This window comes from Giraffa tippelskirchi, chromosome 8 (assembly GCF_054371585.1).
Source record: "Giraffa tippelskirchi isolate mGirTip1 chromosome 8, T2T-mGirTip1v1.2.pri, whole genome shotgun sequence".
NCBI lineage: Eukaryota > Metazoa > Chordata > Mammalia > Artiodactyla > Giraffidae > Giraffa > Giraffa tippelskirchi.
Window position 1 is genome coordinate 7,054,631 of NC_137282.1, and position 12,836 is coordinate 7,067,466.

General features: G+C 51.8%; 1 protein-coding gene across 13 annotated transcripts in view; it reads right to left on the reverse strand.

The window, feature by feature from the left end:
* The window catches only part of CSGALNACT1 (chondroitin sulfate N-acetylgalactosaminyltransferase 1), a 323,001-nt gene that overhangs the window by 35,552 nt on the left and 274,613 nt on the right, over positions 1-12,836 (reverse strand). For all 13 annotated transcript variants that reach the window (XM_081524356.1, XM_081524353.1, XM_081524358.1 and 10 more), the window contains one exon: positions 5,033-5,249. In XM_081524356.1, coding sequence (XP_081380482.1) covers positions 5,033-5,249 — 217 coding nt within the window. The remainder of the gene's footprint in view (positions 1-5,032; positions 5,250-12,836) is intronic.

The following is a 12,836-nucleotide window of genomic DNA, read 5'->3' on the forward strand; positions in this document are numbered from 1 at the left end:
TTTTTGGATGTGCTGGGTCTTCACTGCCGCCTGTAGGTTTTCTCTGGTTGTGGTGAGTGGGGGCTACTCTAGTTCTGGGACGTGGGCTTCTCACCGTGGGGGCCTCTCTTGTTGGGGAACACGGCCCCTGAGTGCGCAGGCCCAGCAGGTGTGGTACACGGGCTTAGCTGCTCCATAGCGGATGTTCCCAGACCAAGGATCGAACCCACGTCCCTTGCATTGGCAGGCAGATTCTTATCCACTGGACGACCAGGGAAGTCCGAGGAACTAATATCTCTTAAAGCACAGAAACATTTTCTCAAAGATTTCTTCTGTCACAATGCAGATTCTTTTCTGTAAGTTTAGGTAAGGAAGAATTTAATTCTTTCATTAAAACCAGAACATACAGCACCTCTCATGCTGAATGACATTTCAAATGTGTTATTTTTCTATCTGCAGACATGCAAAGAAAGGTGCCAAGAATGTTCAATTAATGTTTAAAATGCTTAATTTAGGGAAGCAGGGCAAACATGAGTTTTTAAATAACTTATTCCTGGTTGTGTTCTACCATGTAAACATCTCATTATAGCCATGTATCACTTTCACAAATGTAAAAGTCAGGTTTAAAATTATAAAAGCGAAAAAAAAAAAAAACTTCCATTAAATTTTTAAACAAAGCATAAAAAATAGGGCAACAGTATAAAAATTTCCAGAACAAGATAAAAATGTCTAAGACAGAGAGAATCCAAAAGAAGAAAGATCACTCATGGTTCCACCTTCCATGACAGAACGGTTCAGAATCAGTAGTAACAGTTTCCACTCCTGGATGGAAGTGGCTTCACAGAGACCACACCGAACACTGAACAAACATCAGCTTGTGTTTTCTCCCAATACTCTCATGATCATTTTAATTACATTTAAATATTTAATTGACCAGAGTTCACTTTGGGTTTTGGTGCGAAGGCAGAATGAAATTTTTTCTGCTGTTTGGTTAGTTGTCCTAAAGCCATATGCTGAATGATCAATCCATTTCATGCTGGCCAACTCAAAATGTCACCTTCACCAAGCTGTGACTCAAAATTAAATAGCCCCAGGCATCGGGGCTAAAGGAAATCCACACTGAATATTCATTGGAAGGACTGATACTGAAGCTGAAGCTCCAATACTTTGGCTACCTGATGTGAAGAGCCGACTCATTAGAAAAGACCCTGATGCTCCAGGGCAGGAGGAGAAGGAGATAACAGAGGATGAGATGATTGGATGGCATCATTGAGCCAATGGACATGAGTCTGAGCAAACTCCTTGAGACAGTGAAGGACAGGAAAGCCTGGTGTGCTGCAGTCCATGGAATCGCAGGACACGACTAAACAACTGAACAACAAGGACAAGAAGGTTCTGGGCTTCCCAAGTGGCGCCAGTGGTAGAGAATCTGCCTGCCAAAGGAGGAAACGTAAGAGACCTGGGTTTGATCCCTGGGTCAGGAAGATCCCCTGGAGGAGGAAATGGCAACCCACTCCAGTATTCTTGCCTGGAGAGTCCTATGGACAGAGGAGCCTGGCAGACTACAGTCCATGGGGTCACACAGAGTTGGACACGCCCGAGTGTCTGAGCATAGGTTTAAGTATCCCATCTCAGCCCAACTTTTCTGAGACCTCAACGCGCTCCGAAGCCGCTGGATCATGGAGCAGAGTCTGTAGTCAGCTCTGCTCAAGCACCCTCTGTCAAGGAAGTCTTTCTCTTCCTGTTTTCCTGGTCTCTACTTCTATCTCTGTGACTACACTCCCTCTGCATGAAGCCAGGCTCCTCTCATCTCCCCCCAGTCTGGTCGAGGGCCTGGTGCACACAGAGGCCCCCCTGGTCCCCAAGGAACCCACTGCCCATGTGCGACAACGGGAAAGGGAACAGTGACAGGCAAGAGAAAGGGCCCTTGAATTTTTGTTTCTAAAGCATTAACCAGAATTGCTTTTCATTTCGCCACCTCCACTTTGGAGACTCATTAAGGTACTAGTTTTACTTTTTTCAACAGTATCTCGCTTCCAGTGTTACTCCTACTGTTAATTATTGGCCATCCTCATGACACCAAGGCAGTAACTAAACGGCTTTCCCAGGAAAATTCTGTGAGGAGGGCTCGACCAGCCCCCAAGCAGACAGCGCTCCAGGGTGAGCACCAGCTCCCCAGTCCAGTTCACCAGGGAGAGGCCTGCGTGCTGAAGCCAGCCTCAGGGCCCTGCAAGCTCCAGGCGGCTTCCTGGCCCACGGATTTCACTGTAAACTCGCCCTGGGAGTGGGCACACTGGCCTCGGAGAGCAATGGCTGGCTTTCCCTTCCAGCCTGGTGCCCCCCGCCGGGTCAGCCTCCCGCAGCATGGATGCTTCCGCCAGCTCACTGGGCCGGTCCAAAGAGAAGGCAGAGAGGCCCACAGCCGCACCCGGGGAGGCTGAAGGGAGCCGAGCTCCAGCCACTTCAGGGCTGGAGCCAGAGGGGCATCGCTGACAGGCAAGGGGTGTGCCCTAGGGTGTTCTTCAGAGGAGGAAAGGGGAGGTCAGCCCAGCCAGCCCCTCAGGACAGCACGGCTGAAGGCAGCTCCTGAACCGGAGAAGACAGAGGGAGCGCAGAACCAGAGACCTGGGCAGAAATCACCAGGAGGCAACTTCAGGGCCAAACAACCGCCAGCTTTCTCTCCAGAGCTGCAGCCTGCCCTGGGGCACAGGCAGTGACCTGGCACTGTGTACACACTGTGTACACACGGGTACACACTGCACATACGCCTGGTCCACACCTGGTACAGGCAGTTACCTGACACACACAGTGCACACAGAACCGGGTGTCAGGAGTGCCACGAGGGATTCTGAATGAAGGGAAGATCAGGCCAGAGGACCCCCAAAGACTCTTGGATTGTGACCTTAACATTTAGCTAGAAAAGGGTTTCTCTTTAAAGTTGGAGAAAATTTATTAAGGACTCATTTACAAAGCTTAGCCTTTTCCCTGGTGACACAGATGGTAAAGAATCCACGTGCAAAGCAACAGACCGAGGTTCGATCCCTGGGTCGGGAAGGTCCCCTGGAGAAGGGCAGGACATCTCACTCCAGTATTCTTGCCTGGAGAATCCCATGGACAGAGGAGTTGGGCGGGCTACAGTCCATGGAGTCACAAGAGTCGGACACGACTGAGCGACCGACACTTTCACTTTACAAAGCTTAATGACGGATGTAGGGAGGACACAGGGATGAGGGCAGCACCCTCCTGGTGCCTGCAGAGCTGTGCGCATCTCTAGGCCTGGACATGCCAGTGGAGAAGGTTCTGGAAGCTGGAATGAGACTATCTCGAGGGGAGGGCCATCTCAACAGGAGTGGTCACCTGTGCTTGAGGCACACATTCAGACTGAGGTTACAAGACAGCAAGGGATCTTGGCACACAAGTGCTGGGCTTCCCGGGATCCAGCACAGCGATGGGCTTTTGTTTACTCCCATCTCTGAAACCCAGCCAGGTTGTCGAGGGGGGTTACTCTTCAAATGTGGTCACGACCCTGAAAGTGGAGAAGTATCAACCACATCCTTATATTGAGCATTATTGGCTTCTAATAGGGCTTCCCTGATAGCTCAGTTGGTAAAGAATCCACCTGCAATGCAGGAGACCCGGTTCAATTCCTGGGTCAGGAAGATCCACTGGAGAAGGGATAAGTTACCCACTCCAGGATCCATGGGCTTCCCTTGTGGCTCAGCTGGTAAAGAATCTGCCTGCCATGCAGGAGACCTGGGTTCAATCCCTGGGTTGGGAAGATCCCCTGGAGAAGGGAATAGCTACCCACTACAGTATTCTGGCCTGGAGAACTCCATGGACTGCACAGTCCATGAGGTCGAAAAGAGTCGGACATGACCGAGCGACTTTAATGTGCATTTAGTGATAAAAGATGAAAAATAAGCTTGATCTTCCAAGATGTATCATTAGACACGTACGACTTTCTATCTTTAAGATAAGCTGGCCAAGCTAGCTGCTGACTGACCTCAAGCAGCGTGAGTGTTGCCCACAAGCGTGTAAGATTCGACACGGCACTTACAAGTCAGGAGCTTGAAGACACGTGTGAAAACTACCACCACATCCGAATAAAAACCCGTTTAAGTCTTCTCAAGTATCTACAAGAATGAAGGCCGGGAAACTTCTCAGCATAATTCTACACTTAACCTCTGAAGAGACACAGGTTAAATAAAAAAGACTCTGAGTGCATTCCGGCCACAGCTGGAAGCCAGGCTGCAGCCAGACGCACAGGCCCACAGCCACAAGGGCGGAGGTCTTTGTGGGGCTGGGAGAGGGCCCAGGCCACTGTGAGGACAGCACAGCCCTGTGGCCCCCACCCTGAGCCACTGCAGTCAGAACAGAATCCCCCAGGTGTCCGGCCATCTCCGCAGATGAAAACCCAGCCCTCCTGACCCCCACTTCTGAAGGGAAATGTAGACGCTTTCCAATTGCTCTGAGTGTGTGCGTGCTCAGTCGTGTCCGACTCTTTATGATGCCATGGACGGTAGCCCTACAGGCTCCTCTATCCAGGCAATTTTCCAGGCAAGAATTACTGCAGTGGGTTGCCATTTCCTGCTTCCAGGGATCTTCCTGACCCAGGGATGGACCCCATGTCTTTTTCATCTCCTGTATTGGCAGGCGGATTCTTTACCACTGTGCCACCAGGGCAACCCTCTAATTGCTCTGAAAATGAAGTCGCTCAGTCGTATCCGACTCTTTGCGACCCCATAGTCTGTAGCCTACCAGACTCCTCCGTCCATGGAATTTTCCAGGCAAGAATACTGGAGTGGGTTGCCATTTCCTTCTCCAGGGGATCTTCCTCACCCAGCGATCGAACCCAGGTCTCCCACATTGCAGGCAGACGTTTTACCATCTGAGCCACCAGGGAAGACCCGTCTAATTGCTCCAGGGAAAGGCAGATACAACAATCAACTTTACAGGAAGAAAACAGAGCTGAGCAGGGAGAGAAAGGGGCCTGTGTGCCGGGCGGGGAGAAACAGGGGCCTGCAGGGAGGTGCCCCCAGCGAGTCACACACACCTGAAGTTCTGCATGAACTGTCGGAACTTGTCCACCCTTCTGGCCAGCGGCACGATGACGTTGACCAGCGTGCTGGCCATGTTCAGCCGCTCCTTCTTCACCTTCATGATGGGGCCGAACGGCCGGAACAAGACCAGGCGTCTGAACTCGTGCTTGTGGTCCCCTCGGAACGTGAGCTCGTACAAGGTGCCTTTATCCCTTTCTGTGCGGTAGATCCCTGTGAACAGACAAAAGGGGAGAGCTCGAAGAACTAACTCAGCTGCCAAGGGGTGCGTATAGCCGGGAGCTAGCTCGAGACGTTTTTATTTAAAATTCAGACCAAATCTCCACGTCGAATAATTATTAGAAAACTCAAAATGCTTCCACTCAAATCCCCAAAGAAATGAAAATACCATCAATTTAAAAATCACAGTTAATGAAGACTCTAGAAAAACCATGACAAAAAAATGTGCAATGTTGGATAGAAAACTGTATTTATTCAGGGGTCTTAAAAAAAGGACGGTGAGGAAATATGCCAAATAAGATCAGCTGTGATGTTAGCTGGGGTGATGGTTTTTCTTTTTTGCTATTTATCTACATTTTCTGCCATATGATTAAACACTTTAACATTGTACTTACTAAGAAGTGTGTTAAAATTATCTCTTAGAAACGACAGCCATTTCAGAAGAAGTGACCATAATGATTTATGCGGGGCATTGGGGCCATCACGTGGGTCACGTGGCCCCACGGAAGCTTCTGGAAGCAGTGAAGTAGATGAAGCCTGTGGGACCAGCTCAGGGGTAGGCACACATCTTATGTAACTTCACCTGCAGAAGCAGCACAGCCAGCATGGCAGGGCCAGCCTACTGGGGCCACAATGGGCCCCTCGAGGACCGCTGTCACTGAAACTCCACCATATCACTCGTTGGGTTGACCACAGGCCCCAGCATCTCCGCTCAACCGTGGGGTGAGGCTCCTGGGCCAGACCACACAAAACGTCCCCACTTTGTGAGTGAACCTTTCATCCCCTGGTGCCTCAATTCCACACCTCCTCAGGGTCTCTGGGCTCATGGGCATTTTCCTACCATCAGAAAAAATATATCAAATCCAATGAATCACCAGACAGGCTTCCTCCTCTTTTCTGCGATTTGCTGGGTTTTCTCCTCCTCGTCCTTCCTTCCCCTGTGTGCTGTGATGTGCTTAGTCACTCAGTCGTGTCTGACTCTTTACGACCCCAGAGACTGTAGCCCGCCAGGCTCCTCTGTCCACGGGATTCTCCAGGCCAGAACATTGGAGTGGGTTGTCATGCCCTCCTCCAGGGGAGTCTTTCCAACCCAGGGATTGAACTCAGGTCTCCTGCATTGCAGGTAGATTCTTTACCGTCTGACCCACCAGGGAAGCCCAAGAATACTGGAGTGGGTAGCCGATCCCTTTTCCAGGGGAACTTCCCAACCCAGGAATTGAACCAGGGTCTCTTGCATTGCAGGCAGATTCTTTACCAGCTGAGCCTCCAGGGAAGCCCTTCCCCTCTCATTCCTCCCTCCGAGTCCCTACTTTGGCCGGGACTCACTCCTGGGCCGAGTATCTACAAGGCAACAATGGGGAACGCAGGCATCCGCCGGGGGTCATCAGTTTCCAGGCAGCTCGCGACCCCTCCTCCTTTTGTCCTCACCCCCCCTTTTGTGGGGACTGCAGGTCTGCTGCACAGCGTCTCTGTTCTCTGCCTTCCAGGAGCTGCTCACCCTATAGTCTCAGTGGGGCGGCCTCTATCAACTCCCTCTAGAGCCACAGAGAGGAGCCTGGGGCCGTGACTCGTCCAGGAGCTTCCCTGTGCGGACCTGAGTGCAGGCGGTGAGGACGGACGGGGCAGGGCCCTCCTGAAGCCCCCAGGGCTCCTGGTGCAGGTAGGGGAGGCCGAGAGAAGGTGTGCAGAGCTCCCATTGGGACAGAATGCAGCCTCCCCGCAGGGACCACTCATGGGAGAAGGGAGGCACCGCTCAGGAGCCTCGAAGGAGGTCTCTGAAAATGCGAAGCGGTTCCCTGCAAAGACTGTTCATGCTCTCAGGCAACTGGTCCGCAGGCTCCTCCCTCCCCTCCGCCTCCGCTGCCTGGTGCAGTGGGAAGCCAAGCTCCCAGGGCCTGGAGGAGGTGGGACTGAGTCAGGAAGGAGTCAGTGGGCTAACTGCATCTCCGCTGGATGGAGACAGACCTGTGACCCAGCAAGCCACCCCTGGGCAAGGCTGCTACAGAACTGAACCTGCAGATAACAAGGTTTCTCAAAACAGAGTCATCTTCTTTCTCCGCACCGGGGTCGCAGTCATTAACTTTTAAAAATCTAAATCCACAGAAGGTACTGGTACACGCTTGTTTCAAGAGGTAGGCATCTATTTATAAAGAACCAGAGAATGCAGCATTTCTTATCATTAATGATTCCTACAACCATGCCTTTGGGCAGCAGTGCCAGCATCTCCGGGGGACAGGAGGGGCCCGTGGTCCTGGTTGCCGGAGGCACCCCCCCACCCCACTCCACCCCAGGCCCTCAGTGCCCCAGGCTGCTCTCACCCACAACTCCATCTGTGCTCCTGGCACCACCCACATCTGTGCCCTGAAACAGCTAAGACGTCCACTCTTTAGCCTATTTCCCCATACTCTAATTAAATTCATTCTGTCTTATAAATCCGGTTTTGGATCCCCTAATCCCATCTATTTTAAGTAATCACTTAAAACTCTCTTGCAGCCTGTGTCCACCAAATCCCAGCCCTGGGTCTACCACAGCCCCCCAGAGGCACTCCCCCACCCCCACCCCCTAGTCCTCATGACAGAAGGTCAGTATCTAACGAGCATACCCACCCCACCCGGTGCCTCCTGGAAAAACCTTCAGTGGTGGAAACTCCAAAGATCCTCTCTCAGAGGGAAAGGAGCTGAAGCTCTCTGGGGCAGGACTGGGTTTTCAGCCAATGAGCTGCGTGCACAGCGGCAAATGCAAAGCAACTCGGCTGCACAAGGCCCTCGCTAATCATATTTTATAGGACAGTATCATTCTTATCCACTCTGCAAAATTACAGATCAAAATAAGGACCGGAGCTGGCTGAGAGCTTAGTCTAGCACCTTTTCCCTCTCTCCACCCACAGGAGCTGAGCTGACTTTGAGTTTGGTGTTTCTGCTCCCAGGGCAGGCAGACTCGTGTTCATCCTCTCATCCTTCCGGGGGGGCCCAGGCCCCAGGACCACTGACAAGGTGGGGACACCTCCAGGAGTCCAGGGTGCAGGTCCCAGGTCTGCGACACACACGTCTGCTCCTTCAGTGGGCGAGGAGCTCACCAGACGGCTGTGTGACCCCGACCTGCCTTCCACTTGGGGCCTCAGAAGTCACGACGCCAAATGTCCCTGGCCGCCACACGCCAGCCCCCTCCCCCATGCCCTCACTAGTCTGAGCGGGCGTGGCGGCAGCCAGCACCTCACGGCTGAGCCCAGAAATGGCTCCACTTTCATCCCTGCCCTTCCGACCTTGCTGCGTGGAGCCCAGACCCCCCAGCTGGATCCCTCCGGGCCTCTGACACCCCTGCCCCACGTCCAGGTCCACGCTGCACGTACCCTGGGCCCTTAGCTTCCCAGAGCACCACCCTGCTTCTGCTCTGCCCTAGCTAAGAAGGCCCCCGGCTTCCTACAGCCCAAAGTCCCAGGACACAGCCAGGCCTCCAAACCCTCCCTCTAAGTGAAAGTTGATCAGTTGTATCCGATTCTTTGTGACCCCATAGTCTATACAGTCCATGGAATTCTCCAGGCCAGAAGACTGGAGTGGACAGCCTTTCCCTTCTCCAGGGGATTTTTCCAACCTAGGGATCAAACCCAGGTCTCCCGCATTGCAGGTGGATTCTTTATCAGCTGAGCCACTAGGGAAGCCCAAGAATACTGGAGTGGGTAGCCTATCCCTTCTCCAGAGAATCTTCCTGACCCAGGAATCAAACTGAGGTCTCCTGCATTGCAGACGGATTCTTTACCAACTGAGCTACCAGGGAAGCCCCAAACCCTCCCTCACCCGCCCCAAACTCCTGTCCTAATGACTTGAGGGTAGGTCCTGCCCCACCTCATGTGAAATCGGATTTATATCGAGCACATACAACTTCTCTTCCTCCTGGAGAAACTGATGGGAATGTGAAGTGGTGCAGCTGTGGAGAAGAGCCTGGCAGTTGCCCTCAGAGGTTAACCACAGAATTATAATACGATCCAGCAATTCTACTTCTGGGTGTGTACCCAAAGGAACTGAGAACAGAGACCTGAGCAGGTCCTGGAACACTCACAGCAGCCAAAAACAGAAACAACTCAAATCTCCACGAACAGATGAATGGATGGACAAAGTGTGGTCCATACACACAAGGCCATATTACTCAGCCTTATAAAGGAATAATATTCAGAGACATGCTGCAACATGGAGGAACCTGAAAACGTGCTAAGTGAATTAAGTCAGCCAGAAAAGGACAACTGCTGTATGATTCCACCCGCACACTGTCTCTAGAGGAGCCCCAGGAGACAGGAAGCAGGCTGGTGGGCACCAGGGGCTGGGGCAGGGGGAGGGGAGTCAGTGTTTACTGGGCACGGAGTTTCAGTCTGATGCGATGAGAAAGCTCTAGCGATGGGAGGTGATGACAGTTGCACACAATGTGAGTGTACTCAATGCCAATGAACAGTACACCTAAAAACGGTTCAAACAGGGAACTCCACTGGCCGTCCAGTGGTTAGGACTCTACACTCACTGCTGAGGGCCTGGGTTCGATCCCTGGTTGGGGAACTAAGACCCCATAAGCGATGCAATGCAGCAAAAAAAAAAAAGGTTATAATTGAAGGCAGGAGGAGAAGGGGATGACAGAGGACGAGATGCCTGGATGGCATCGCCGACTCAATGGACATGCGTTTGAGCAAACTCGGGGAGATGGTGAAGGACAGAGGAGCCTGATGTGCTGCAGTCCGTGGGGTCGCAAAGAGTCGGACACGACTGAGCAGCTGAACAACAAAACCGCTGTCCTGTGAAAAGGCCAGGCACTTTCTCAAGACACAGGTCCCCACCGCCACCCCCCCTCACCCCTCACCCTTCTAAACTGGACCCTCCTCCCCTGGGAAGATTCTGAGACTCTCTCAATCCAAAGTCCTCTCTCTCTCGCTCGCTCCTCCAGAGACGAGGGCCTGAGAGCTTGAGCCCCTCTGTGTGGAGCTGTTCTCCTGACACGTGATACGTGTGCCCCGGGGATGGTCCAGTCCACCGTCTCCTCTTACAGACGAGCGGACAGAGACCGAGGGCAGCTGTCTCCTCCCTCGAGGCCCCCTCCAGACCCAGCGCTGAGCCCTCAGAGCAGGGGAAGAAACAGGAGCAGGAACACGGGAGGTCAGAGGAACAACATCGTGTCTGCAGTGAAAACCACGGCCAGCCGCCAGGCGGCCGGCAGCTCCTACATCCTCGATAATCCTTACTTCCCCTCCACCCGCCCCAGAGCTTTAACCCTTTCTTTTGCCCACAACTGTAACAGCTGTTAAATAACAATTACCTGAATTCAGAGCCTACCACACATTACAAGTAGTAAATTTTGAAGGAGGAGATTTTCATGAAAAGGGAAAAAAAAATTTTCAAGACCTCTCTGATACTCCAGTGGTTAAGAATCCTCCTGCCAACGCAGGAGACACGGGTACAATCCCTGGTCTGGGAAGATCCCGCATGCTGCAGAGCAACTAAACCTGTGAGCCACAACTACTGAAGGCTGCACGCCCGTGCTCCACAAGAGAAGCCACTGCACCGAGAAGCCCTCACATTGCAATTCGAGAATGGCCCCTGCTTGCTGCAACTAGAGAATGCCAGCGCTCAGCAACAAAGACCCAGCACAGACATAAATTAATAAACAGGCTTCCTTTGTGGCTCAGTGGTAAAGAATCCACCTGCCAATGCAGGAGACATGGGTTCGACCCGTGGGTCAGGAAGATCCCCTGGAGAAGGAAATGGGCAACCCACTCCAGTGTTCTCGCCTGGGAAATCCCATGGACAGAGGCATCTGGTGGGCTACAGTCCAGGGGGTCACAAAAGAGTTGGATACAACTTAGTGACTCAACAACAACAACAAAATAAATGGATAAAAATTTAAAAATACATATTTCTGGGAAAAAAAGAGAGTATATGTGGAAAGAAAATGTATAACAGGCAGAAATGCTGACAGTAGTAAATAATAACAGGTCACCTCCTGACAGCTGGGGGGGGAGGGGACAGTCATATGCTGTTATTACTTTTTAATTTATCGGAAATGTCTGGGATCATCTAATACAAAGGAAAAAAAAAAACCCTCTACCCTGTAACCTGCCTGTGAACACACCCCTATAGGAGCATATCCTCCTTAGTCTGTTCAGAAGGAGAGGCTGACACTCCTGTGTAGGGTTTTCCTCCACAACATAACTGTTGACTCCTGTGGTTCTGCTGTTATCCTGAGAAGTCCACTTAGGTGGGATGTCTCACTCCCGGGGACACAGGACGACAAGACATCACCACAGTGCCCTCTGTCATCAGCTCTATTTTCTAAGGGGAAGCAGCAGATGTTTAATATTTGTGAAAGACTGCCGCAAGTCCTCAAATGCTCAGGTACCTACAATGTAAAGAATTCTCCCCACTAAAAACAGTAAAAAGGCTTCCCGGCTTGCCTCCCATGCCAGGTTACAGGGGCCCCTGCAGACACCTCTTTTCTCCTGCATCTCACCACATCAGCTCACAGCCGGTTCTGGATACGTCCTGACTCAGGTTCATCACCATTAACTTTCACTAAACATCTCTCCTTTGATGATACGTGGCTGCGCTGATGTCTTTGCTGAAATAATTCACAGATCATCTTTTTACTCCTATTCACTGCATTTGTTCATGCCATACATCCGTGCCAACAGACTCAACACTTGGTTGTTAATCTATCAGGAATTTCTGAAAACATCACTTACTGAGGGCTCCTCCCGATTTCATCACCAGTACTAACAGTTGACTTTCTTTTCAAAGCCATATTTTCCCTACAAAACTACATATCAGCTCCATGAAGGCGACTGGGTATCTGATATTAAAGGGGGAAGCAAAGGCACGTTAGGGCTTTCCAAGTGGTGCTAGCAGTCAAGAACCCACCTGCCAATGCAGGAGACACAAGAGATGTGGGTTCGATCCCTGGGTAGGGAAGATCCCCTGGAGGAGGGTATGGCAGCCCACTCCAGTGTTCTTGCCTGGAGAATCCCATGGACAGAGGAGCCTGGAGGGCTACAGTCCATGGGGTCGCAGAGTCGGACATGACTTAGTGACTTAGCACGCATGTGCGCACGCGTGCACACACACACACACACACACGCACACACACACACACACAGGCACATTATGCTCCCAGTGCAGCAGGGCGATGGGCTCCTCACCAGGTGCCCCGCAAGACACACACTATTCACAGTCACCTGACATGGTTATTTGTATGCTTACTGATTTTCCCTACGACTATCATTTACTGTGGATTGTGTTCTCCATCAGAGATATGAAGAGGCACATGAAAAAAAATGACCGCGCTCTCAGAATGCACATTCTAGAGAGGAAGGCAGACAGGTGCACCAGACAGTCACACACAGCATGCTAAGCACCTAACAGTTTCCCACGGTGCAGGGAGCAGAAAGGAGGGACTGTCCATCTGCTGAGGGTGTGGACAGGCTGACAGACGACATTTCAGCAGGACTGGAGACCAAGTGGGCGTGTGCAAAATCAGAACATTCCACGGAAAGACGGCAGCGAAGGACGGGCACTCATCTCCTCCAGCAAGAGCACCAACATCACAGCT